Source organism: Heterobasidion irregulare (assembly GCF_000320585.1).
Source record: "Heterobasidion irregulare TC 32-1 unplaced genomic scaffold scaffold_04, whole genome shotgun sequence".
NCBI lineage: Eukaryota > Fungi > Basidiomycota > Agaricomycetes > Russulales > Bondarzewiaceae > Heterobasidion > Heterobasidion irregulare.
In genome coordinates, this window is record NW_009258200.1 from 1671468 (window position 1) to 1696217 (window position 24750).

General features: G+C 48.2%; 9 protein-coding genes across 9 annotated transcripts; 4 read left to right on the forward strand and 5 right to left on the reverse strand.

Annotated features, from left to right (window-relative positions):
- Positions 1–713: 713 nt before the first annotated feature.
- On the reverse strand, positions 714–1583 carry HETIRDRAFT_242467 (uncharacterized protein; the record flags this gene model as incomplete). The annotated part of the gene is made up of 5 exons (XM_009546989.1): positions 714–778; positions 835–973; positions 1040–1229; positions 1285–1480; positions 1544–1583. Coding segments are annotated over 5 exons (630 nt in total), but the record flags the coding sequence as incomplete, so codon positions are not given.
- Positions 1584–1712: 129 nt separating this feature from the next.
- HETIRDRAFT_439564 (uncharacterized protein) lies at positions 1713–3423 on the reverse strand. The gene is made up of 5 exons (XM_009546990.1): positions 3292–3423; positions 2987–3216; positions 2528–2726; positions 2234–2386; positions 1713–2181 (listed from the first exon to the last, which is right to left on the reverse strand). The coding sequence occupies exons 1-5, from the start codon at positions 3331–3333 to the stop codon at positions 2104–2106; spliced, it is 702 nt and encodes a 233-aa protein (XP_009545285.1). The 5' UTR covers positions 3334–3423; the 3' UTR covers positions 1713–2103.
- A 1403-nt stretch (positions 3424–4826) lies between these two features.
- HETIRDRAFT_383028 (uncharacterized protein) lies at positions 4827–6513 on the forward strand (the record flags this gene model as incomplete). The annotated part of the gene is made up of 7 exons (XM_009546991.1): positions 4827–5024; positions 5092–5132; positions 5188–5257; positions 5372–5520; positions 5637–5751; positions 6014–6304; positions 6365–6513. Coding segments are annotated over exons 1-7 (945 nt in total), but the record flags the coding sequence as incomplete, so codon positions are not given.
- Positions 6514–8181: 1668 nt separating this feature from the next.
- Positions 8182–11122, forward strand: HETIRDRAFT_152688 (uncharacterized protein; the record flags this gene model as incomplete). The annotated part of the gene is made up of 8 exons (XM_009546992.1): positions 8182–8223; positions 8696–8857; positions 9252–9460; positions 9711–9793; positions 9824–10062; positions 10126–10291; positions 10348–10379; positions 10400–11122. 8 exons carry the CDS (start codon positions 8182–8184, stop codon positions 10568–10570), a joined length of 1104 nt encoding a protein of 367 aa, XP_009545287.1. The 3' UTR covers positions 10571–11122.
- Positions 10347–11668, reverse strand: HETIRDRAFT_408978 (uncharacterized protein). Its single transcript, XM_009546993.1, has 2 exons — positions 11329–11668; positions 10347–11261 (listed from the first exon to the last, which is right to left on the reverse strand). Exons 1-2 carry the CDS (start codon positions 11647–11649, stop codon positions 11256–11258), a joined length of 327 nt encoding a protein of 108 aa, XP_009545288.1. The 5' UTR covers positions 11650–11668; the 3' UTR covers positions 10347–11255.
- A 6631-nt stretch (positions 11669–18299) lies between these two features.
- Positions 18300–19473, reverse strand: HETIRDRAFT_458575 (uncharacterized protein). The gene is made up of 5 exons (XM_009546994.1): positions 19412–19473; positions 19051–19354; positions 18926–18998; positions 18581–18849; positions 18300–18516 (listed from the first exon to the last, which is right to left on the reverse strand). The coding sequence occupies exons 2-4, from the start codon at positions 19317–19319 to the stop codon at positions 18586–18588; spliced, it is 606 nt and encodes a 201-aa protein (XP_009545289.1). The 5' UTR covers positions 19320–19354; positions 19412–19473; the 3' UTR covers positions 18300–18516; positions 18581–18585.
- A 778-nt stretch (positions 19474–20251) lies between these two features.
- Positions 20252–21381, forward strand: HETIRDRAFT_107143 (uncharacterized protein; the record flags this gene model as incomplete). Its single annotated transcript, XM_009546995.1, has 3 exons — positions 20252–20437; positions 20510–20838; positions 20898–21381. 3 exons carry the CDS (start codon positions 20252–20254, stop codon positions 21379–21381), a joined length of 999 nt encoding a protein of 332 aa, XP_009545290.1.
- Positions 21382–21432: 51 nt separating this feature from the next.
- HETIRDRAFT_107144 (uncharacterized protein) lies at positions 21433–21767 on the forward strand (the record flags this gene model as incomplete). The annotated part of the gene is made up of 2 exons (XM_009546996.1): positions 21433–21639; positions 21714–21767. 2 exons carry the CDS (start codon positions 21433–21435, stop codon positions 21765–21767), a joined length of 261 nt encoding a protein of 86 aa, XP_009545291.1.
- A 249-nt stretch (positions 21768–22016) lies between these two features.
- On the reverse strand, positions 22017–24047 carry HETIRDRAFT_126344 (uncharacterized protein; the record flags this gene model as incomplete). Its single annotated transcript, XM_009546997.1, has 9 exons — positions 22017–22366; positions 22419–22561; positions 22614–22783; positions 22838–23014; positions 23065–23203; positions 23264–23394; positions 23442–23643; positions 23708–23789; positions 23843–24047. The coding sequence occupies 9 exons, from the start codon at positions 24045–24047 to the stop codon at positions 22017–22019; spliced, it is 1599 nt and encodes a 532-aa protein (XP_009545292.1).
- Between the last annotated feature and the right edge of the window lie 703 nt (positions 24048–24750).

The window sequence follows — 24750 nt, forward strand, 5'->3', positions numbered from 1 at the left end:
TAAGTTCTCACAGGATTCGACGCCATGTAAGCGGCTCTAGCTCAACCGTCTGATTCCTAGACTCCTTTGCGCGGCAGTGTTCCATACGAGTTCATACAGCTGTTCTCTAGATTCCTGTCTCGTTATAGTACATCGGGATTTTCCTTCGCTGGCGCCACCCCGCTGCAAGGAAGTCATGACGATGCACCGCAGTGGTTTTAGCGCTGACTCAGTTTGTCCGTCTTCAGAATGCCTGCGCGTCCCAAATTCTCTCCAAGACTGCTATCACACCTGGCAACGATGATCACAGCGACTCTCGCATCCAGGTCAGTTTGCTCATGTGCTCCGTGAAAAGGAGACATCTCTTAACTGTGCCTCTATTCAACTTACGAAAGGACAATACGAACATAGGTGAGACGTGGACCACTCCGCTGTTTGCCCTCCTTTCATGGTGCAATCAAGCACCCCTGCAGGCTGCATGTAAGCTGGTTAACATCCATAGCTATATGTAGGACCGTGGACCTTGAAGCAATGACAACTTGCGAGTAGGCAGCGGAAGTATTATATTAGTCGCGTGCAGATCCACAAATATATATGTCCGTAATGTTTGCACGTCTAGGATTGACCACTTTGAATTCATCTTCATCAGATCATACACGACTCATCTCTGGTAGCTGACCTGGTGTCAGCCTTTCACGCGACAACTCGCCTCGATGGCGATTCTTCGACAGTCTGAGATCGTAGACGAACGATAGCAGGTAAAAGGTGTAGCCGAAGGCGATGATCCACTCTAGGATACCTTGACATCATAGGTGAGCCGTAGGCGATGGATTTGACAGGGAAAATAGGACAGACCGCCAACATTCGTATTCTTGAAGAGCGTTATCCCGAATGCGATGGCTAATGCGATGAGAATAAGGGCAATTATGGCTTTCGCGCTGTAGGCAATCTTCAGTTCTCTCTCATCGGCACAACCCTTACTCAACCATCGATACTATAATAGCAAGGTGGAGGGGTGAGCGTCGCATTTGAAGAAGGCGCAGCATGAAAACGGCTATACCTCGGCGATAGTGAACAGAGCGCTGAGCGCGACGCCAACTATGAATACGAGCAGAAACACTCGATGTAGCGAGGGATGGCGCTTGGTGTCAAAACAAGAGAGCAAGATGAGTCCCGCGCCGCCGATGACGGAGCCGAGGATCGCGAGGTAGGAAAACGCGAACTCGCGTTTTCGCATGTCAGGGTGCAGCCTTCCGAGACAGCGGTTATGGCGTAGATAGCAACAGAAGTATTGATATCACGCACCTGCCCGTGTGTCGTAGCAGTCGCTCAATGCTGAGCGAGAGGATAAACGAGATTGCTGTGACGCTGCATCCTGCTACGAAGAGCGGTTTCAAAATGTCTGCTCCGATGTCTGAGATGTACGGTATCGTGCCGTCCTCGGAAATATAGATCGGCCGGCCCTGGCCCACCCACGTCAATATCATGGAAAGTAGCGTCCCTATGGATGAAATAGATCAGTTCTCATCACTGTCCTACACCATGGCATACCATTGGCACGAACCGAACCAGATGAACGCTCCGAACGCAGGAATCCAGACATATGCCCAATGATGGTATCGGTGCGCAAAGAGGGCCATGTTCTAATGATTGTGATGTAATTGACTCCCTGCCGTGTGGTCGCCTGGAGAGGTGGGCGTGTAGAAGGCAGAGTTCACTCCACCCCCTCACCTATATAACATTCAGGCGGTGTCTGAGGCTCCGAGTTGCACGCCTGAAGCGGAAGTTTGCCTGACGTCATTGACCGGCTCCAGCACTGCCTGTCCCGCCACACATCTTTCGGGAGTTTGATTGCTCAGTCAGTGCGTTCAAAGCATGTCGCAAAGTAATCGTTTGTGTGCAGCCTTCTGCTGATAAATGAAACAGAGGAAAACAAGAGGAACGTAAGAGATAGTGGATAGCGGCATAAAAGGACAGTGATAACAACAAGAGGAACCAGAACAAAGAAAAAGCAGAGAGGGCGGCAATAGAGGGTCGTAGATGGCAAGTGGTTATGACCGCTGATCGAGAGAGGTGGATTGGAGTGGAGTGAGTATGAGAGGATGGGCGAATGCACGCAGCACGTCAAGCGGCAATAGGCACGGCGATAGGAGTTTCCGTCTGATGAGGATTTCCAGGTATCTGTGCAAGCTTTCTGAAGATCTGTAAAGAGGAAAATCAGGCAGACATGCAACAAAAAGCACATGTAGCGTACCTTGACAAAGACGTCTGCTGTTTGACCACCGCTGACCGCCCATTTTCCATCTATGATCGTGAAAGGTACGCCAGTAACACCCTTTTCGCGGGCCTCGGCAACCTGCTGCTCAACCTGAGCTAGACATTCATCGCTCTTGAGAAAAGCAACCGCCTGAAGGAAAGGTTCAGTCAGCGCACTGACATCATCTGAGCTCATGGAGGCACATAAGAATAAGGGGGGACGAGCGCATCATATACAACCTGACCTGTGGTGCACCGGCCTTACTAAGAGAATAAAGACATGAACAGTCACCTCGTTCTTGGACATCACGCCTGCGCACTCCGCCATCTCTGAAAGATTCCCAATATCGGCAATGTCCTGCTCTTCCTCCATGTAGGCCTTGAATATAAGCCGTATCAAGGCTTGCTGTACAGACGAGCCGCCAACTTGCATGGCTTTCATCGTGAGTCGGTGCGCGCGGGTCGTCTGACTGACTTTGCCGTTGAAGGAGCTGTTGAGGGAGATCATGTGAGCGAGGAAAGGGTATCATAGCAAGAACTATTGTCTGTGGAAATGGAAGGAGCTAGGGGTCTGATGGGTATGGAGTGCTAATACATGCATGAGTCATTCCGAAGGGGATACAGAGCAGAACGACGCTTGCTAGAATGCACCGACGGGTGCTAACCCCTGATCGCAGAGTTGTGAAGCGCTACATCGTACCCCAAAGCAAGACGAAGGGGGAGGGGGGCAACGCAGAAGATTCGCGCTCACAAGTTAATCCCTGCAGTCTCACCTCTCGCCGTCGCCATCTGCACTATGGCGTCACTCTTCGGCTTTCCAAATTTGCTCATCAGCCATTCGTGCTTGTCGATGGCATCGTCCGTCAGCGCAGGATGCAGAATAAATGGGCGGTATTCGAGCTCGAATAGAACGGGAAGCGTGGCGCATTGTGAGATCGCGGTCTGCAGCTCGCGGTAGCCAACGTAACACCACGGACAGAGCTATTGAACCAGAATCATAAGGTGCGCGTCAATTATCTCCATGTCACGAATGAGCTGCAAGTCAAAATGACGCACAAAGTCGGACAAGACTATCAGCTTGACTTTGTGTGTGCTCATTCTGAAGGAGCGACCGCTGAATTTAAATGAGACTGAACGTCGAGAATCGTCAATGTGATGGAACGGTGGAAGTAATGGGATGAGAAAGATGATATATCGGGCTGGAGAGTGTGTTTATAATGTGCAAGGGTGTCGGAACATGTACAGCACTCGGACAAGCGCCGGGACTGACGGATTTGGTACGGATTTGTGAGCAGAACACTCACTAGCTTAGCTACGCCGGCACCATCCGGTCATCTTTTGGCTCATCTGCCAGGTTGATAGTGAGCTGTGTGACAGAGTATGTCCATCGAGTGGTGTCACCTCTTTAAGCCCCAGGGCTCTTTTGCTTAGCCCTCAGCTTCGCTATGTCGTCTAGTCTCAGGGACGTTAGATTCGTGCTGCATTCATGTCGATGTCAGCATCGTCTGTATGACTTACCTTACACATGTCACGGGCCTACGACTCGCTACGTCACTTTGTTCTCATCATACTCCGATCTCAATGAATTCCCACACGTTCTCACAGTTTCAGGGCACTCGCCCGATGTCCGATTCCTCAGAAAACCAACCCCGCAGGATGTAGAAGCGCTCGCGCGAATATAATTTCTGTATTTCAACATGGTTAGCATACATGCATGGGCCTCATATTGAGCTCGCCACCATTTGATACATCCTCCTAAGATATGCTTATCACGACACCATAGCCAAGTGGTTACGGCGACAGATTCGAATGCCTTCGGCATGATATCTGTTGGGCTCTGCCCGCGTAGGTTCAAATCCTGCTGGTGTCGTTTTGCCGGTATCTTGCGTGCTAAACGAGAATTTTTCTGCCTCTTCAACATATCGGTGACTGCACAGGCTGCTACCGAACAGCTGCAGACGGTAGGTATAGCGACCTGAGTATTATTCATATTCGTTGTATCGAAATTCGGTTACCTATTGGATGACTGTCTCATATTTGAAGTCTGCAGTTCGGGCGCTATCGACGATTCCGGGGTTTTGAGATTGAATGCAAACACTGTAAATTGTTCAAATTGGCCCGAGACTCAGAATTGATGCATACAGCGGTGGGAGAAGGTGATAGTGCAATGAGTGCCACCTGTGCTCCGTGTGCAAGAGCATGCCATGGTACGTGCAGGGGAGCTCCAGGATCTGACATACAGGGGCCCTAACGGTGGCGAAGTGAAACAAGTGTGAAAACTGAACGAACGGTTGCACGCGGGTGACACTGAGCAACTGTTTATGAGCGGCACCGGGCACAGAAAAAGTGGGGAATTGCACCTCAAAGGTGAGGCGAACAGCATGTTGGCGGTCGTTGACTGCGCTGCAAGATGCTGGGCGAGTAATAATGACAATGAAAGACTTGAGATGGCCGCGAAGGGCAAAGATAAGCAGAGGGCCATGCGGCGGTGCCAGAGTTGGCTTGGACGAGCCGAGCCGCTCGTTGTGGACGGATTCAAAGTCCGCCCACTCGGCGGTCAGTTCCTCGTCCGTCCCCTCACACCCGCTCCATTTCCGTCCTCCCTCTCCCTCCCCTCCCTCAACCCTCCTCTGTCCCCCTGCCTCCTCCAGTCCTTCCAATGACAACCCCACATGTAATCGCGTCCTCGTCCATGGCCTCTCAATCTGCTACTACCAACGGCATCGTCGGCAGTCATTTTCGTGTCGGGAAGAAAATCGGAGAGGGTTCATTTGGTGTCGTCTTTGAAGGTCGGTTGTTGCGTCGTCACGCTCATGAAATGACTTGAAAAACACTGGATCCTGTACCTGCTTATAGGAACCAACACTATCAACAACCAACCCGTCGCCATCAAATTCGTGAGTACCTACTAGGGTAGTATGTACACTTCACTAACTATCTGTACTTGCACAGGAACCTCGCAAGTCAGATGCACCTCAGCTACGCGATGAATACCGCTCGTATCGGACCCTCAATGGCACTCGTATGTCCTTCTGTCGTCTTGTGGGAGTACCCCGTTTCTGATTGCCGCACCACTTCGCGTTCACGACGTACTGACATGCTATTTCCTTGCATCTCATCAACTTTCCTTGACTAGCTGGTGTCCCGCAAGTTCACCATTTTGGTCAAGAGGGCCTCCATAATGTCCTCGCGATTGACCTTCTGGGCCCAAATCTGGAGGACCTTTTCGACATGTGCGGTCGCAAGTTCTCCATCAAAACCGTTTGCATGGCAGCAAAGCAAATGGTTGGCATTTCATCTACTACTCTACTCCAACATGCATGTCACGCGCCGTCGAGCATTCTTGCTGCAGCCCTCCTCAGATTCGATCCTTCTAATGTTTGATTATTTTTTTCACTCAGGTTACACGCGTTCAAGCTATCCACGACAAGTCCCTCATTTACCGTGACATCAAGCCAGATAATTTCCTGATTGGTGTTCCGGCCACCAAGAACGCTAATACCATCCATGTAATTGGTGCGTAAAATATAAGACATTTAAGTCTCAATTTCAGTCTGTTTTGGGCATCTTGTCGTGTTTTGGATATACATGGTGAACAAAACTGATGCATTAATCTCAATGCTTAAATGGTGCCTGCGTGTTGGGGAACCCTCAACGTGCAAAGAGGGAGGCCTGGCGGCATTCTCACATAATATATCTTGCAGGCTTTGTCGAGTTTACACTTCGTTGTTACGGTCTTGCCCAGACGCAGAATTGACGTCATATGTTACATTTGCAGACTTTGGTATGGCCAAGCACTATCGCGACCCCAAAACAAAGGTTCATATTCCTTACCGTGAGCGAAAATCTTTGTCCGGAACGGCGCGGTACATGTCCATCAACACGCATCTGGGTCGCGAGCAGTCCCGGCGAGACGACCTCGAGTCACTTGGGCATGTGTTCATGTACTTCCTTCGCGGCGGCCTCCCGTGGCAGGGCTTGCGGGCAGCTACCAACAAGCAGAAGTATGAGAAGATCGGGGAGAAGAAGCAGAGCACTCCGATTCCGGAGCTTTGTGAAGGTTTTCCAGGTGTGTTCATATGTGATCGTAGACCACGCGTCCGGGCGGTCGCTGATCGCTTTCTCATAGAGGAGTTCTCAATCTATATGACCTATGTCCGTAGACTCGGCTTCGAGGAAAGCCCCGACTACGATTTTCTGCGGGAGTTGTTCACCAAGGTCCTGAAGAATTTGGGGGAGCAAGAGGACGGAATTTACGATTGGATGCTGTTGAATAACGGCAAGGGCTGGGAGGCTGGACCCGTACGGGTTTGTCTTATGTGTGTTGCTTCGCTTCCGGCGCTGACATTCCTCCTACAGACACCAGCGGCGGTTCTCGCCCAAGCACACGCGAACGCAGGCAGTCCGTTGCCTCGCGAGCACCGGCAGAGAGAACACCGGCGTGGATCTCGTCAGGCTCTGCAGGATGCTAACCCCAACCAACCCCCTCTACTTGTTAGTCCTTCTGCCGCACACCTGAAGCATTCCACTCGGCGGGCAACACCGCAGGAGTCACGTGGCCCTAGCAGAGATGTCAGCGTGCAGCCACTGGCACCTGCGAGCAGGCGTGCCAGCCAGCAGCAAATGTCGCGCGGTGAGGTCACGCTCTCTCCCCATCCGTATGCTGCGGCGCCGAGCCCCACGGCTTACCGCCCGGGCACGGGATCTTATGCAGGCCCGGCATTGCCGTCAGGGAGCATGGGTTTGGCCAATGGAACCGCTGGAGGGTCCAGCGCCGCGTTGGCCAATGGGAACGGAAATGGAACTTCAGACTCGTTCATGTACGGCAGCCAAATCGCGCACGGGAGAAAGGTTGGGGACATGCGTGACAGCTCTGCGATGCAGCGGGAGGGCAGAGCTAATGGAATGGGTGTTTACGACCAGCAAATGGCACGCGTGGGTGAGCAGGATGAGGACGGCCATGGTGGAGTCAGGAAAAAAGGATTCTTCAGCATGTTCTGCTGTCGAGGATAGAGGACAGCTCTGCCTCTCGATCTCTTTTATCTCCTTCATCATCTTTGACGCTTGACGCTTGCCCTGCGGCATATTATTCTCTGTGAGTTGACGTCACGAAAATACCCACGTAATTGGCAGCTAATCTCAACGATCTCTAGCCTTGCACTCCGACGTTTTCACGACCAACATCACGATTTACACCGTATCCTTGCATAACTCGCCGATCGTCAAGATTACACTCGCACCCCATCACCTCGCCACATCATTCAGAAGGGCAGGAGGACTGCCCTAGCCGCCCACTTCCCGGCCATATATATCTCTACGATCGAACATCCGCTCGTTTGCACAATCCACCCATTCCACCACCGCGCCATTTCCTCACCTGCGCCTACGCATATACATTGTCAGGGACATCATCAAGCAATGCTGGACACGACGTATACCTATTTCGTTTTATTGCTCCGTGTTACTATTTGTTCTCCGCTTCTTTGATGTATCAGTTACTGTTACCCCGTCCGTCCTTGGTCCATCGTCTCCGTTGTTCTGTTCTTCGACTTTCTTGTTGGTTTTTTCGCGTGCATATAGTAAGTAGATCTCACATTTTCTGCTGGTCTGTCCCTTGTCCCTTTCTACTTGTCACGCTCGTCTAGGACATGTTCCCGCCACGCGTCGGCGTTGACCGTTGGACGTTATGCGCCGGGAGACTCTGAATACCTACCCGTAGAACACAGGGATAGTATTTTCCGCAGGCCTCCATCACCTCCGCCTTTTCACAGATCGCTATTTTATCGAAGCAGTTGGGTCATTAATCGTAATCGTTCCAATACATTCTTCATGCAATCTATGAATGCTTCCACAGCCTCACAGGACGTTTTGGACATGTGATCCTTGTGATTGGCTGAAGCATACAGTTTGTGTACTCGCCGCGAAATTCAAACCCTTGCCCAAGCCATGGCTCTGGGCAAAAATTGCGATGCCCTCAAACTATGGACGGTAGGCAATTATTCTCGTTCAAGTGGTTTGTGTTATTGTTGACTTCAATGTATTACAGTGATGCCGACTCCGAGACGGGCCATGCAAACAGTAGCAGACTAGCCGCCCTCAATTTCTGAAGATTGTATCTTGGCATACAACATCGGACTGATATAAGAATTCAATGAGGTAAGATTGCTCCGCCTTCCTGACTCTCTGGCGCCGAAGAGACGCTAGTAAAGGGACGATCATCTGTTCGTACGGTACGCTGTCCCCTCTGATCAGAGATGTAAACATTGCGATCACGTATCTCCCCGCAGAAGCCATCGGTGTTGCTGTACATCCCGACGCTACACACTCGATGTTGTGATAACCATAGCCCTAGCCATGGAAGAACCTATAATCCACCTTCCATCGGAAGCGAAAGCCTGTTGACCACCCAGATTACCGCCGTTCTCTTTGTTTATTCTCGGAAAGCAATGGCAAACCGCAGCACTGGGGTCTACAAGCTGCGAGGATGTGGATACCACGACACCAGACGTCAGCATACCTCAAGCTGCATCGGACCATGCACGCAATCTCGGGCAAGGCTATTCTTCTTCGTCCTTTTGACAGTGGCTGCAGCCAAGGGGATAGAAAGCCAACAGTTTATATGGTACGTCATGCTATGCGTTTCTCACATCCGTCCGCTGTATCAATATTTTTCTTTCCTTCTTGGCCTCCTCAGTAGCAGACGCGGAACTTGGCAACTCACAGCCCAAATTCATGCTGTAACGTCCACTCCAGCTACTTCTGAATCTACGTACGGGTCTCTGTGTTCTATTAGGTCTTCTCAGTTTCATCTATATCATCGGCGCGTGCTTTCTCACCTCGCGACCAAGAGCTGCAGTTTGAGCGCAACGATCTAAACATATACAGCATCATCCAGTCTCGGAAATCGATATGGAAGGGCGCTTAGAGTGCTATAGTTGCTAGGCCTCACCAGTTCGGTGCTGTAACACGGTGGTGAACAGCCTGCATTCTCTTTCTCTCCAACCACCATGATGTAGGCTACCCTAACACAATTCAACAAGACGACATTCGCGGGGCGTCATGTTCGATATTTTCACTTGAAGACCATTCATGATATGGTCACTACCATTCACAATCTATCCCCACCAATCCCCGGCACTTCTGTCGGGCTCAATGACACAGGCTCCATCACAGCTGTCGCTTTTGCCACGGAAAACCACATATCCCATATTTGTTGGGAAAAGAGGTATATCTTGACGACTTGCTGAATCACGGTAAATTTGGAGTCGCGATTGGGCATCTTCTCGGAAGCACTGTCGTGCTTTGCACGCTGAATATGCTGTCCAACCCAACGTTGCTCAATTGCCGCGCATTCTCTGTGTCGCCTATGGCTCGGCTCGTCCTTGACGAAGCGTCGCAGATCGACGCTTTCGAGTTCATGGCCAGTAATACGCACTATTCTTTTTTCATCTGATTACTTGAGCTGGACTATCAAGATTACAGCACGTCTTTCACAAGTTCAAGAAAGATCAAACCAAGGTTTCCTTCTTCGGTGACCCAAAGCAGCGTGGTTGCTTGAGTGCGTATTTAGTAATAATCCACTGTATAGTCCCACCGCGTGGGGCCGAGCAGGCCAAGCTCAAAATCATCCCATCTTCGATATCAAGCATCTCCGAAACAGCCTACCTTTTGGATACACACTATAAAACTCTTATTACTCTCCGATTTCTATCCAAACATGTGTACGACAACAAGCTTCGCTCCGAACGTGCTATAAAGAGACCAAGTCGTATTCAGTTCATGGATGTTTGCAAAGGAGAGGAGCGGAGATCGGGGAGTAAGTCCAAGGTGCGTAGTTGTGTGGCCAACACAGCACGAATAGGCTTCAACAAACATACGTTTGACCTATAGAACATAGAAGAGGTGCACACAATCGTGCGACTGGTCAAACAGTATTATAACAAGACGGACTTCTGTGTCATCACGCCATATGCCGCTCAGAGAGCGGCCATATCAATGCAGCTGAAGAAGGAGAACCTGCGCTTTGATCGCGTCTTCAATGTTGACAGTTTCCAAGGTATCTCCTTTCGTATTCATCGCCGTGTCTAGCTCTGACACTCCTGTGAACTGCAGGCAACGAGGCGGACTACGTGATCGTCTCGGCTGTTCGCTCGAAAGGTCCTAGCTTCCTGCGCTCGAAGAACCGGATAAACGCATGCTCACCCGGTGCAAGAAAGGCATGGTCATCGTCACCAGCCGACAGTTTCTCCGGGGTGGCGGCGGCGGAAAGATGCTAGGGCTGCTCGTGGCGGAATTCGAGGCCAAGTGGAGAAGACCTGGACGGACTGGAAACTAGTGGCGGAGGGAAAGGCTGGGAAAGGCCGGTGACCCCACGGCGCAGGCGTCTCCGCACGACTGGCCCCGTGTAACTGACCACTTCTGGGGCAAACACGGCTTCCAGTAGCTTCCAGTGTCCCTACCGGCAGTCATGCACGCAACAACGCTCTGGAGCGCAGAAGGCGTCTTGTTTCGAAGGCCGTCAATATATGGTTCAGGGCACGTCTGACTGTGTCAGCCAGGAGTTTTTAAATTCTAGATTCGCGGTCATGGTCGGGCGCAACAACCACGTCTGAGCACCAGACCGAGCTCGTACAGAGGCTGGATCCAGGAGAAGGTTCCCGTCTCAAAGCATATACTTTTCCAAGTCGTCTAAATGGGTTTGGGCCTCGTCAAGAGGTAAGAAAATTCACATGTACAGGCGGATCATTACAAGGCATTCTGCGGACGTCGAACGAGCTCGAACGAGGCAAAGAGAATTATATATCATACAATTTCACATATCGATGCAATGCATATGGGCCATTCTTGGGTCCATGGTTACCTCCCAGATCAAGTCTAGTGCAGCTCGTTACTTCCTCACCTTCCAGGCCTCTCCACCTCTTCCGTCGAAGATTCGTCCATCGGGCCTAGGTCTCCATGACCGCCGCCCCGAGTTCCCATCTCTCCTGGAGCGTCACTGTTCCGCACAGCCGCACTCTCGCCTACGCCTACTTTGTTTGTTGGCACTCGCCTGATGAGGTTTGGATGTGCGAGGTCAGGGCTTGTCGAACTCACTTTGGCACCACTGGCATCCGGTGCCTCGGTCTGGGTAAAGTTGACGTAGGGCAATGACGTCGGATATGCGCCCGCGGGAACCGCGTAGGGGCGATCGGAGGGGTCTGGCTCCGAGACAACGTAGACGGTACCCGCGCCGTGTTCAACCTCAAAGTTGTCCTGTGTGGGCTTCTCATACGATGGCTTGGTGGAAGATGACGAGGGCGAGTTTTGGGAAAGGACAGCAAAAGGGGAGTAGAAAGAGCGCGTCTGAGGAGGGTTAACGCGGAACTTCTGGGAAAGGGAATGGGTGTGTTTGCTGGCAATTCGGAGGGCATTCATGTTGGCGGGAGGTACAGATAGGTAGAGGATGAGGGTGCAGAAGAGAAGGGAGGTGTGAGAGGGATCATCTGCATCCCGAGGTTTAAGTAGAGTACAGACGTTGTGGGAACCTGGGGTTGTAAACGGGGGTACCTATCCACTTACGTCACTTCGTCCAATCGCAGTGGTTCGGTTCGGTCGCGAACCGCTCTCGCTCCGTTGGGGTTGCCACTTCATTGGCCAGTTTTATATCCTCAGGCCATTTCTTTCCCATCGTTGTCGCCCTCAGTCGAACGATGCGATATTTTCACAGTTGATGTCCCCATCATCTTAGATATTATATGTGTGTACCATTACATGCCTTGTCCATTCCAAAAATCAGTGCTTCATCAAATTAATTCAAGCATACTATAAGTGCACATCCTTTTACTTGTGTTTGTCTTGTGCAGTCATTGATTCAATGAGAGCTAATTTAGACCTAAGATATTTCTTCAGCATTTCATTGTCTAGATAAGACTGCACCGTTTAGGGATGCCCATGGCAACCCTTACCCTCTGCTCTCTGTGCAAGGCTTGTCATGATAGGCCCAATTAGAGACAGCATATCAAACAATAAAATATCACAACTGGAGAATATTAAGCCACTAAGCTTATCACATGCTATAAGCACTAAGATGGGTTTCCTAGGCTATGTGAATGGTAACTGTCTAATAGATAAAGACTATAGCTCCTTGTTGTGCTTGTGCAAGAAAGTAATTGTTGCTATTGACTGTCATGAACGGCCGTTTGGGACAAAAGATTTCCTAGTCCACAAGTCAATACTACCATGATTGAGGTAATGATGGGAGTGATAGATGTGAAAAGGTTGAGACTGATCACTAATGTCTTAGAATCAGAGAAGACTGGTTTAACAGCAGTTCCTAAATTGGACAGAAGTGGATAGCCTAAGGCTTCCTTACTATGCTACAGCTGTTATAAATATGTACAAGTGGAAGCATGGACCAGGAGAAAGGTCCTATAAGTCCTTATACAGATCGTGGTAAAACAAGAAAGGTGTATTAAGCGGTTCATAACATTACCCCCCCTCTAGGCTGTCAATGCTAGAGACAATGAGTAAAAAGTCCAGAAAAAACATAAGCAATGCATATGGAATCACAAGTCATAGAAGAATAATATTTAGGGCACCAATTCTCATTGCCCACTGCCAAGTCATGATGCGATAGCCCTTGAGTACGGACACCATGATACCTCACCTTGTTAGAACTATATAGGAACTGCATCTTAGAACTGAATCCCTCTTCTCATTGTGGCAGTGAGTACCGGCCCGATAGATTTGAACTGTCGTCTGCTCCAGCAGTTTAACATCTTACTGGATGGTGGTTGACTTCTTTCAGAGGGTGTGGCAGTAGTTGACAAGAAGGAGGGCTTCAGAGTTGCTAAAGTCGTACTCGATGACAGGGGGTCTAGTGTGCTTGGGTGGGCATTGGAGGCCAAAAGTCAAGGGTATGGCTTGAAAGTGAGGGGAAGGATGTGTGAACCTATAGACCCCTCCATCAGCATTGGGATAAGTCCCTGGCATCAGGTGAAGCAGACCTCCATTTGAAGCCGAAGACGAGGCACAAGATACCACAGCTGTGGATGGCATATAGTACTCATTGGCAGGAGTGGGGTCATCAGCGGGATAAAATGTGTCATGGAGAGGTTCAGTGTGATTGAGTCCCATGAGCTTTCTCTTGCCTGCATTGATGTGGGCGATGATAGTCCCTTCTTGTATCTGCAAAGCCCTTTGTGCATGCTGTATGAAAGCCCTTTCTTCCTCCAAGATTCCCAATCCTCTCTATATATCTGATCGAGTAGGTCCCGACATGAACTCTGTGCTCGGTGACCCTTCTATCAGCCCCATGAGGTATGCGATAGGGGCGGTAATGAGCGCTGATACACTAGAGGTGGCTTTAAGTGCCGAGCACAACACCAAAACAACCTCTAATGCAGGGGTGCTAGAACTAGTATCTGATACTCAAGGAATTGTTAGTGAGGACTTTAGAAATAGATGGCGCACTTGAGACACAGCGAGGAGTGTGATATTATAGCACCTAAATGGCTTCAGGACTGCACCGAACACCAACCAAACATTCGGTCGGTCGTGTCGGCAATTCAGTCGGTAACGAGGAGGTAGTGTTGCAACCAACAATTACGTGCTTCAAGAGCCACACGGGACTCTGACAATATACGAGGGAGGACGAGGGGTACGAGTGAAGAGACAAGTATGAACACAAACAAGGCCGAACAACGAAGATGACAAGTTTTCGGCAGTCGATAAAGACGATTTCAATGGTTGAGATGAGTGCAAATGAGCTCTAAACTGTGGGGTGCGAAAGCTAGTTTATTCCAGAGTTATATATAGGTTTTTATAGTAAACAGAGCCCCTAAGTAAAATATTAAACAAGAGATTAGAGTAGATGTCAAATGGGCGCCAAGCCCTCATCTGGAAAAACACCCCCTTGTATTAGCTCCGGATCATATTTAATAGTGTCTAAAAGTATCTAAAAGTGTTAATAGTATCTAAAAGTGTCTAATTTCCTAATTGGGAGCAACACATTGTGAGCATTGGATTGGTTTCTAATTTCATAATATTAGCACTAATTCTATACTAAGATGTCTTTAATTATTAGTAGGAAATAGTAAGTACTACTGCTCTATCAGTGAGAAGGCAAAGATGTGGCACATTCTATACTATTTCAGCATATTACTCTCTTTCATATATGCCTATACCATTATTTTGTAGCTCTTTTGCTAACTTTCCAGCTGCTTTTATAAGGGATATAGGAAGAGAGAAATGTGCATTGATGCCCCCAGCCACTTTGTTGGCAGCTTGGTGGCTGCCACAAGAAGCTATGAAGACCTAGGTACCTTGTCCTTGCACACAAGATCATTAAAGTTGTCATTGTTAGCCAATGCCTGCTACTAGTCATTATGGGACACAACATGTGGGTTGGACTTAGGGATATGCTATATGCAGCCTTATAGACCTTGTCTATTAGTATAGTGGCTAATACTGTCTTGTGCAGCTCACAATCATCATCACTATTGATATTACAATGTTTAGCACTATTTATATTGTTTATTGCCTTGTTATACAAAAGATGCTCAAACTTGGTGTTTTCCTCTAGCTATTAGGCTGTGGAAAAGACAGTCATGTTGGTATGTGGTGCCAGAATGATATATTTGCCTGCCATATAGGAAATATATGCATTAAGCATATTAAGATTACCTCCAACAATCTTGTGCTTATTTATATATAGGCATGCCATACATATACCCTTGTCCCCACCCTCTACCTCACTAGTGGCTATGTGGAAAACCCCTTTCTCTTATTGGATCTTGATTATTCATAATCATGTTTTTGATCAAATTTGCAAATTCAGGTAGCATTGTCTATACTAGTAGAGTCCCATTGAATATTACACTCAATCATAGTTTTACACATTCTCAGTCCAAATTGTATAAGTGCCATAATTTATTTTTATCCTATATAAAGTGTATTATCAATTTTCCATTGATTTATTATCTTCTTAGCTGGTGTTTAAACTAAATCCTGAAAGACCTGACTTTTTAGGTATTTATTGACCTATTTATTTATAAGATAGAGGAAAGATAGATGTTAAATAAAATCAGAGATGTTGAGGTTGCCTATATTATGTCTACTTATTTAGATTACCAAGTTCATATCTTAGACCTTGTGGCTTAGTGGCTTAGAGCATCTGTCCTAGGTGCTTGCATACATGAGGTTGTTGGTTTAACTCTGGCAGAAGGCAAGTTTGTTATAAGGTATATTCTGTGTTTAGGTATTGAACTAGTGCTCTAATAGACATGACTCTATAAGAAGGCTATGAGAACTGTGATGCTTAATTTATTATTATTTTTCCGAAATTTCAAGTTATAATCAATCCTAATAATTCCTAATTTAGGAAAATTATGTCTAAGTAGAATAGGTTTAGAGGGGGGGTAAGCTAAAAATGTCTAATCCTAATCGTTCTTAATTATGCATAAATAGAACTAATTAGAGCTTAATACAAAGGGGTGGTTTTCTAGATGCATGGATATAAATAAAGTTTTTGTTTGGGTTTATTCACAGGAATTACCGAAACAAAAACTTAAAGCTTATCCAAGGTTTTGTCCCAGGACAAAACTGTAACATAACCTTATGTTTAAGCCCAGACATTTTGTTTAAGTTTGCCCTACAGTAAATCCTGGGATAAAACTCTGGATAATCTTTAACTCTTATGTCACAGAATTTATGTCACACATAAAAAATTGCAAATAATACCATGAAAATCAGTGATTAATTCAGTGTTCATTACACAGCCCTTTGGGCACTGCCTAGTACCAAATGTTAGATAACCTTTTTATCCACAACATCTCTTGACCAACCTCAATAAACATGGCCTTCTGCAAAGACCACCTTGCTATAGAGAGTTTCCTAAAAAAAACAATGTGTAATTGTAAATACAAAGTGAAGCAGCATGGACAAAATTAGAAAAGTGACAAACAAGAATCATACTAGCAATCACAAATCATTAAGGCAATACAAGGGCTAGCCCATAGCTAAATTCATTATAATAGTGTCTAGTCTTAGAAAAATAGGGATTGTTAGTATCAAATCAAAAAATCAAAAAAAAAATAGTGAGCTGTGCACATTGTCTAATCCTCTAATGATCTATTAGCCACTGGAATAATTGTTTTTTGTAACAAGTGGCAGACACTGCAACAAACCACTGTTGTACCCAGTGCCAAATGTCTGACACTGTGACAAACCACTATTGCACCCTGTGCCAAGTATCCAATGCTGTGACAAACTACTGTTGCACCCCATGACAAGTGTCCGAAGCTATGATAAACCACTGTTGCATCCCATGACAAGTGTCCAATGCTGTGACAAACCACTGTTACACCCTGCACCAAGTGTCTAATGCTGTGACAAACCACTGTTGCACCCTACACCAGGTGTCCAATGCTATAACAAACTACTGTTGCACCCCATGACAAGTGTCCGAAGCTATGATAAACCACTGTTGCATTCCATGACAAGTGTCCAATGCTGTGACAAACCACTGTTACACCCTGCACCAAGTGTCTAATGCTGTGACAAACCACTAGTGCACCCTGTGCCAGGTATCTGACACTATGACAAACTATTGTTGCACCCCATAACAAGTGCCCAATACTGTGACAAACCACTGTCATACCCTGCACCAAGTGTCCAATGCTATGACAAACCACTGTTGTACCCTGCACCAAGTGTCCAATGCTATGACAAACCACTGTTGCACCCCATGACAAGTGTCTAAAGCTGTGACAAACTGCTATTGCACCCCATGACAAGTGTCTGAAGCTGTGACAAATTACTATCATACCCTGCACCAAGTGTCCAATAGTGCAACAGTGGTTTGTCACAGCATTGGACACTTGTCATGGGATGCAACAGTGGTTTATCATAGCTTCGGACACTTGTCATGGGGTGCAACAGTAGTTTGTTATAGCATTGGACACCTGGTGTAAGGTGCAACAGTGGTTTGTCACAGCATTGGATACTTGGCACAGGGTGCAATAGTGGTTTGTCACAGTGTCAGACATTTGGCACTGGGTACAACAGTGGTTTGTTGCAGTGTCTGCCACTTGTTACAAAAAACAATTATTCCAGTGGCTAATAGATCATTAGAGGATTAGACAATGTGCACAGCTCACTATTTTTTTTTTGATTTTTTGATTTGATACTAACAATCCCTATTTTTCTAAGACTAGACACTATTGCAATGAATTTAGCTATGGGCTAGCCCTTGTATTGCCTTAATGATTTGTGATTGCTAGTATGATTCTTGTTTGTCACTTTTCTAATTTTGTCCATGCTGCTTCACTTTGTATTTACAATTACACATTGTTTTTTTTAGGAAACTCTCTATAGCAAGGTGGTCTTTGCAGAAGGCCATGTTTATTGAGGTTGGTCAAGAGATGTTGTGGATAAAAAGGTTATCTAACATTTGGTACTAGGCAGTGCCCAAAGGGCTGTGTAATGAACACTGAATTAATCACTGATTTTCATGGTATTATTTGCAATTTTTTATGTGTGACATAAATTCTGTGACATAAGAGTTAAAGATTATCCAGAGTTTTATCCCAGGATTTACTGTAGGGCAAACTTAAACAAAATGTCTGGGCTTAAACATAAGGTTATGTTACAGTTTTGTCCTGGGACAAAACCTTGGATAAGCTTTAAGTTTTTGTTTCGGTAATTCCTGTGAATAAACCCAAACAAAAACTTTATTTATATCCATGGTTTTATCCATGGTTTATCCCGGGAAAAACCGTGCGGCGCACATAGTGCGAGGCTTCAGAGTCGATCGGGTCTAGTGATGATTATATAATATCTGGTTTGGCACAGATTCGGCTCAACATGCTGAATTGATGCTAAAATTTTCACACTCAACTCTGGTTCAGCTTGGAAGCTGAGATACAGGTGAGTTTGGTAATTCATATTGATTCTGTTCTGGTTTAGTTGCAAGCCGATTCTCTGTTCAAATTGATCTTGCTTCAGCAGATCCCTGAATCATTTCAAACGAGGCCTTAGGGGTATACAGAGGAGCTTAGTTATGGCAGTGCTTCCACACTGTTCCTGGGCAAGAGAAATTTACTGAAGATTTAAGTGTAGAGAAAAGTGCACTTCAGATACAGTCTATTGTCTCAAATAAACTTAACCTAAATAGAGATTACAAGAACCGGGTGATGTTTGAAATCTGAAATGATTGGTGATATGATTTGATACTTATGAGGCTGAAAGACTTCGCAAGTAAGTAAAGGTCGAAGACACCGGGAAACAGGAGCCCGACGGAGACTATGCGGAAAAAAGAAGGCTGCCGTTGAGACTCCTCGAGCAAATGCGCACCAACATGACGTACGTTCATCAGAAACTGCCGGAGGCCAAGGAGCCTGCCATTGACACGGACACGGCCATTACCGACGCACGGCTGTCCGATTCTATTGAGGACTCCCGCCGCCGGCGCTCGAGAATGAGAAACGAGACAACAACCATGTCCCGGATCTCGTCCGCGCGTGCGTCAAGAAGCAATTGTGCTGACCGCAGAACAGGGCGGTTGACCCCTTGGGGGTCCTTCAGCGCCCGCTGAAAGCGTGCGATTGGCTGGTTTTTCGACTCGCCGGAAAAGAGCTTTGAATGAATGGGGAATGAAGTTTTCAGATGTTCGTTCGAGCAGCGGCAGAGCACGCAATGGTGAGCTACTGACCTGGGGGTAGACTCCAGGAGAGATGTTCTTCCATTTGTATTTCCGACCGGAGCCGTCCTCGAATGTAACATCGCTGAGAGAAATTAAAAGAGGGGTAACGACGATCCTTTACGAAAGGGCCGCACCTGTTGAAAGGAATGAGCGACTTATGCAGCCATGCACTAGCGGGAATCTGCGGCTTGTCTTTGAAGGTCAGCAGGTCGGAGCGGACATCCCGCCAGACCCATTCCGCGATACATTTGCCATACGCGTCATTTACACGAGTTGTAGGCTTCAATTCGTCGGCAAAATCAGTATGCACGGCATAAATTTCTACTCCTTCTTCGTTAACGAGCGAAGTGTTACACGGGTTGTCCGGTTTGAAGGAAAGGATGGAGATGGAGGGATCGGACATGATCAAGATCGATAAATCCTAAGTTCCAAGGTATTCTGGGGGGCAATTGTGTGGGGTTAGAATCTGTTGGAATCGACACTTGTGAGACTCACCGGTGTTGGCAAGTTGCGAGGAAGTATGAGGAGTAAATGCGAACAAGGGCGGGCACTGTGAGAATTCTGCATCAAGTGTTCGACTACTTATCGATAGGTCGGGTAAGTTCCGGACATGGACAGCCGTAAGCCCTGAAAAATGACTACGCGCCTGAGTCTCAGGAGGCGGTTGATTGACAGGTCCCTCAAGGTGTTGGAGATTTTGAACCTGGACGTAACTAACTTACCTTACTAGAGGCTGTCTGGACTTCTCCTTCAACTAAAATTGGGCCGGTGAAGAGAGTACGGCTGTAGAGAGCTGTGCACACATTCAATGAATCGGATCCAAGAGGGACCCCCGAATTATTGCGTAGTGTCCAAATATCAGGAAGTCTGCTGGACTCTATAAAGGAGATCAAGAACGGCTGTGCATTCTGCGTTATTTGTGTCTGTTTGTTAACACAAGCAAACGGCTCAAGCGCTCGCTGGCACCACCTTGTTTTGTAGTGATCTTACCCTGGTTTCTGTTTGCTTCCACCGGTTCTGAGAGCTAGGAGATCTCGGGCCTGGGGACTCTCTTTTTGTTCTTGTCTAATAAGCGACGACTCTTTGCTTGGAAAAACTGGGATGACTTCTGCCAACAATACTCGGACGACGAGCTATATTTTCTGCCTTGAGCTTCTAGGATCACACGACCCTCTCGCTACCCGCACATTTTCTATTCCTGCTACGTCTCGCTTTGGCCGTCTTCATCATTCAATTCAATTCGGCTTTGGCTAGCGGAATAAGCATCTTCACGAGTTTGCTTTTCGCCCTGGTCCTCCTGGATCGTTCGAAGACGACGAACATGAACTCTCTGCTATGCGCGTTGGCACGTTACTTGACAAAGCTGGCCTTGTAGGTCAAGAGGTCCTGCCTGATACTGTTGAACTTGTTGACGAAAGGTCTATCAATCTCGGCCATATCTGGGGTCAGCATGGACGTTACCGAAAAATGGCGATGATGGATGGTCGCATTGCACCTTTGTGGTACACCTACGGCTCTGGGGTTAGTAATGTTCCATTGAATTTATCAGAATGACAGAAAGCTTTGGGGTTCTAGGATCTCTGAGTGGTCAAGGTCAACTTCGTCAAATCTGAGCCAGTGGACAGGAAGCGATTAAATTTCATCAAAGCCGTCGGAGGCGGCCCATTGGAAGGCTGTGGCGGGGTTCAAGGCTGGCAGAAAATTAAAGACGCAATTATGTTTCCTGACCCCTCAGGCGAACCGCGCGATCTCAAACAATGGTGCTTCAGTGCCTCTTCAAAGGGCAAGGGTTTCAATCCGATAACAACTCCTGTTGATGAGATGAATGTCCCGTTCGTTTTCGTACGTTATGCGAATGCCCATTGTCAGGCAGACTCTGACGAGGAATACGAAGACGACTACGATGAAGATGGAACTGAGAGGTGCGTCGCAGACACACAAGGATTGACAGCAAGTTGATAAGTAGTCTACTGTTTAACAGTCGCATGCGTCTCGATTCGGACCTCGCAAATGAGCATCAATGCCCAGATATCGTAGCCACAGGCTCCAATCCAGACCTTCCAAACGCCATATTCGAAACCACACCGCGCATGCCCATACCAGAGAGGATGCCTCCCCCAACCATCGTCGGCCCTCCTATTGAGGATGCACATAGGCAATTCAACCTTCGGAAGGATATCACCGACGGCACCAGCCTCTTTGTGCCCATGATCAACCTTTCAATTATACGTGCACCTTGCTGGGTTTACAAAGACGGTACAGATCAATACTCTGTGCTCCTATTCACGGCTGGAGCCGTCGTCGACAGCGAGCAGAAGGAACCCCACGCTGGCTGTGGCCTCGTATTTCGCCCCGATGTCCAAACGGTCATATCGCTCCCACTGGAGTCGACGTTGGGGTTTGCTGCGACCCCCGCCCGCGCAGAGCTTCGTTCTGCGATCATGGCGTTGCAGCTGCGCGACTGAGCCGCCGAGGGGTTCCAGTGCATCGTCATTGGCACAGATTCTGACTACGTCATGCGTGGCGCGTCTGAGCACCTGCGCAAGTGGCAGCAGAGACAGTGGCGCACGCGGGAGAGGGAGTCAGTCAAGAACAAGGATCTGTGGGAGATCCTTCTCCACGGGTTGGAGAAGTGGGAGAAGTTCGACGTAAGCGTGCAATTTCTGTTGGTAAGACGGGAGCAGAACGCGCAGGCGATGGACGCGGCGAAGCGAGGTGCATTGGTGAGATCTTTTTCTTTATTTTGTTCTGCGCAATCTGCACGCCAGAAACGTCGACTGAATCGTATGGCCGATAGTCCGAGGACAACAGGTCCTCGTGCTTCAGGAAGGTCATAGCGGTCGCATGCTGAAGACAAAGTTAGAGGCTGGGGTACTGTATTTGACTTCGACTCGGTCAACGTCGCGAATGGGCGCCTAAAGCAAGCATTTGATAGCTGGCTTAGCATGCTGTCATGCATCGTGTCTGTCGTTGCACGATATGAATGTATGCAATGAATTTATTTTCGTGTACGTTGTCCGACGAATGTGATGGGTATATGATCAGGACTTCGCATCCTCGGACAACATCGAAAAAACTGTTCATACTACGACTGGCTCTACTATGATTGCCCTCCCAGACCTCGTTCGGCATTCTCCCTCAAAACCCTCTCCACGACCTCCTCTTGTCTTGCAAGCCACAGTCCAAATGCCGGGGTACGCAGCCACCTCTCGTAAAACTCTCGTTGTTTGCTGTTTGACCGAAAAGGTAATGGAGTGCCGTGGGTTTTGAGTGACGCGAGGAAGTTGACGTTGTTGAACGGCTTGAGGCGTGGAGTGCGGTCCGACCTCGAGCTGTGCAAGGCCTCGGAAGGGGATGGGATGAGCGTGTTGAGATAGCGGTTGAATGGGACGAGTAGTGCGGCTGTACGGGACGAGAAATGGCGTCTCATGTTTGCGGAGGCTGTGTCCACTGACCGAGGACACATTAACATCAGCACAAGGAGCGCAAAACAAACGCCTACAGGCCTGTGGTCCACTCTGGACAGCGTCCTCCATCTCTTGAAGTAATTGTCGGTCCTTCAATGTGTAGCGTTTGTGTGTTTTGGTTTTCCACCCCGGCGACTGACCGGCGGCGATTGGAGTCATACTCTTCGTACCTTTTGGGCTGTACGGAATATGTCAAATGAACGTAAGCTTCACGATACGTACAAACTCACCGTGGCTTTCCGAGACTAAGACTATGTGGCCAGTGTTTACATGCACGCTCAAAAAAAGGGTTAGTGACTCCAAGCAATAAGCCAGCTTTCGGCCGCTTGTTGTTTACAAGGGCGTTGTGTTCCTTATCGTGAATTGTGAAATACGGTCGGAAATCGCCCGGCCACGGTATCTGTAGAACGTTGTTCATTTCTGATGTCTACGAGAATCGAAAGCGGCGCTTTACCGGACGAAAAAGATCGCGGAGCCACCAGACGGCCTGGCTTGTCATAGCGGGAGAAGGTCCATACACTAGCAATGGTTCGCTGAGTATAAGGACCTCCCAAATGGTCCATAAGTGGGAGAATGAAGCCTCGAACAGAAGCAACGGCGGCGGAGTGGGTGGGGGAGCGGAGACGAGGATCTTCGAATAGCTCAGTGTCAACTCTGCAATATCCAATAATGGGCACTCACATGGGTATCTTGCTCCGTTTGACTATGAAGATGGGCTGTGCTGCTCAGCTGCTGCTCGTCCAGGCTCAGGGGTAATTCTGCGTGGAAAACTGAACCAAGGAATCCCAGTTCTATCGTTGTACTAGGCGCAGGGCTGGGCCTATCCTTCCCAATGCAATGTCGGCCGACTACATAACCAAAAATTGCAACTTTGGCCTACCAGTTAGCTATATTATGGCACGCGACTTCCAGTATCGGGTCCCCGTGTGTGTGAAATAAGGGTCCTAGCTTCGATATGACATGAAAGAATAGAGCGGGGTACGGATAGTGACTGAGTATCACGATAGAGCGCTTCCACGAAGTCAGCGGCATGTTGAGAAAAAGTCGTGGAAGATCACCTGTTCATAACCGCGCTTTAAAGAAAGATTTTTGCGCTGGCTGAAGTGCGAGTAGCCGTAGATGTATCCATCTGATAGTGATGTCGAGCGAGGCTCGCTCAATGACCCGCGCTTTTCCTGGGACGAGCTTTCCCGTATTCTGAATGAATGAATTTGAGATCCTTCTTCAAACTGAGGGGAGTCGGGAAAAGCAGAAAACGCTCTACATATACCAAGACAGATTTTAATATATACGAGTGAGAACTAGCGGTAGACATGCGACTGACATGTTTTCTACCTCCGAGGGTAATAAGTGAGCTGGCGGAAATACACAAGTCAGGACAGGGCCGAGGTCAAGGTCAAAGTTGACTGGAAACTGTGCATGAGCATAGATTGACGAGAAAGGAGATGAATAGCAGTGCCTATTGCCAGCCCTAATATCCACCTTCGCAAACGCTCCAGCTTGGATATTTCGAGAGATACGCCCTCCAGCGTGGGGATGCTGGCACGCCTACCTGGACTCATTCTCAGCGGGAGCGTTCTTGATCGCGAGACAGTTCTCGTGGCTTTTGTTGGCGTGAGTATCAGGTCTGGAGAAGAGGGAGAGCGTGGAGAATTCGATAACATTAGTTTGGGCATCACAACGCTGTCGGTCTCGCGCCGAAAATCCGATGTGGACGAGCTGAGGACCGAAGTAGACGCCAGGGAGGAAGAAGACGCCTCCTGCGAGGAACACACCAATCCAATATCGCCCTCTTCGTCCATGTTGCTCGAAACCCGAAGTTACTGTCCGGAAACGCGAATGAATGGGCCCTGCAACGAGGCAGATAGGTCTAGACAGCTGTGTGCAGGGTAGCGTCGTATTACAGACGCGTTTCAACTGAATTCGAGCGGCACTCTTCGGCCCGGTTCACCTGATGTTGGCTCACTGCTGCATTCATGTCTCTTCAGCTCCACCAGGTTCTACTGCTCTTCCCGAGGAACCTTTCAGTGATGTGCCAGAGAATCATGTTCACGGCTGTTTTAACTATGCTGCCATTTCAGCATTGCCGACATAAGCCAGGCGAGTTTCTGCACTTCGATGTGCTCAGACCTCAACAACTTAGACAGTAAAATCTTCGCAGTACCTAGAGGCTAGTGAGCTGTCCATCTTACCACCATTCGCGAATATCATACCGCCGAATGTCTTCTTCATAACCGCATGTGCTCGCATCCCCAATCAGTCACTCGGAATACACACGGATCGTGCTTCTGGTGAGTAAAAGCTACCTCGGAAACTAATTCCGTACGCCTGCTTCTAACTTTGCATGCCCTTGGATCTCATGACGAC